Genomic DNA, 1,489 nt, shown 5'->3' on the forward strand with positions numbered 1-1,489 from the left:
AGGGGGGGGGTTAAGAAGTCTGTTTATGGGTGAGTTAACATTCAGTTTTAGTTTGATTTTTACGCACTTGAAATGCAAATAGGTCATAAGGGTTGAAGATAAGAGGTGTTACTAAAGAGTAAATTACAAGGAAAAGAAGGAGGAGACGTAAAGACGATAGATGTTTGATAGGAAAAAGGAGCAAATCTCAATAGTGCACCCACCAAGCTCCTACAAGTTAATATTCAGCTATAGAAAAGAAAAAAAGACAGTCTAGAGTTTTTGCTTTCTTCCTGTATCCATTTTCTTTCTTTCTTTCTAGGCTTGTTCCGTCCATTGCAGGATGTAGCCCTCCAACATTTACCTCCACTCTGTTTTATCAGCTTTTTTCCTTGTCCAGGTTGCTCTTTGATGATGTTGTCCAGCCATCTTCTTTTTGGTCTACCTCGAGATCTTTTTCCTTTTCTTGGTCTCTATTCCGGAAATTTTTTTGTTTATCTGTTGTTAACCTTCATTCTGCCGATGTGACCAGCATATTTTTTCCATTGTTCACAGATCATCATAGAGGCCAAGACTGGTAAAGGAAATAAAGGAGATATTGCACTGGATGATCTAGAAGTGGTGTCACTCACGTGTTCAAGTAAGGAATATAAGAAACCCCCCCCCCCTTTTTTTTTCAAGAGGTTAATTAATGTTGCTAGCCTTCCTATTGTGTTGCCCTCCTCTTTAATAACCTAATAGTTTTGAAAAAGGCGTTAAACCCATATCATTTCACCATTTCACCTATTGTGTTGTATAAAAGTATTGGTATGGTCGTTAATCTTTTTTGTTTTATGAGATTGCTTTTTGTATGACTGAACATAATGAGTTGCCCTGAACACTCATGTCTTAGAGCAGTTTTATCAATTCTAAAAGTATTAGATGCCAATATTTGTGTTTCGTGCGCTCATATGACCTTACGCAGTTGCGAGTGCCGTAAAACCCCATACAAAATAAAAAAAAGATGCCAATGTTTGTGCAGCATGGGTCTATTTTGTAAGATTTCCCTTGATAAATGTGCTTAATAAATGGTTAATAAAACCAATGGGTGCTGGAAAATGTTTGTTGTAATGAGTACATAGGAAAGAATAAATGATTTGCTTTAGACTGCATTGTATTGCTAGTAATCTTTTATCTTCCAGCTTTTTTTTTATGTGAAAAGCAAACTGACAGTTATTTGAATGTGCTCTTTAAAACTTAAAACTAATTTAGTTAGAGTTTTACGGCGCTCACAGCTTCATAGGTCATATGAGCGTGCATGTTATTCTTCAAACATTGCGCTACAAGTGAATAAACTGTACACCTTTTTTTTGTCTGAAGTTTCCCCATCTTCTGCTGGACCCAACTCACAAAAATCGACCACCTTAACTACAGCTTCAACAGCTAGCACTGGACCACCATCAAACCCAAGTAAGTCTACCACTGATGATTTAACTCCTTGAGCTCTCTACTCCCCCCCCCAACCCCCCCT

General features: G+C 37.5%; 1 protein-coding gene across 1 annotated transcript in view; it reads left to right on the forward strand.

Annotated features, from left to right (window-relative positions):
• LOC118477185 (MAM and LDL-receptor class A domain-containing protein 1-like) overlaps positions 1-1,489 on the forward strand; it is a gene marked incomplete in the record, with an annotated part of 15,580 nt that overhangs the window by 2,195 nt on the left and 11,896 nt on the right. The window contains 2 exon segments of the mRNA XM_035971721.1: positions 545-619; positions 1,339-1,428. Of these exon segments, the coding sequence (XP_035827614.1) occupies positions 545-619; positions 1,339-1,428 (165 nt within the window).

This window comes from Aplysia californica, unplaced genomic scaffold (genome assembly GCF_000002075.1).
Source record: "Aplysia californica isolate F4 #8 unplaced genomic scaffold, AplCal3.0 scaffold00489, whole genome shotgun sequence".
NCBI lineage: Eukaryota > Metazoa > Mollusca > Gastropoda > Aplysiida > Aplysiidae > Aplysia > Aplysia californica.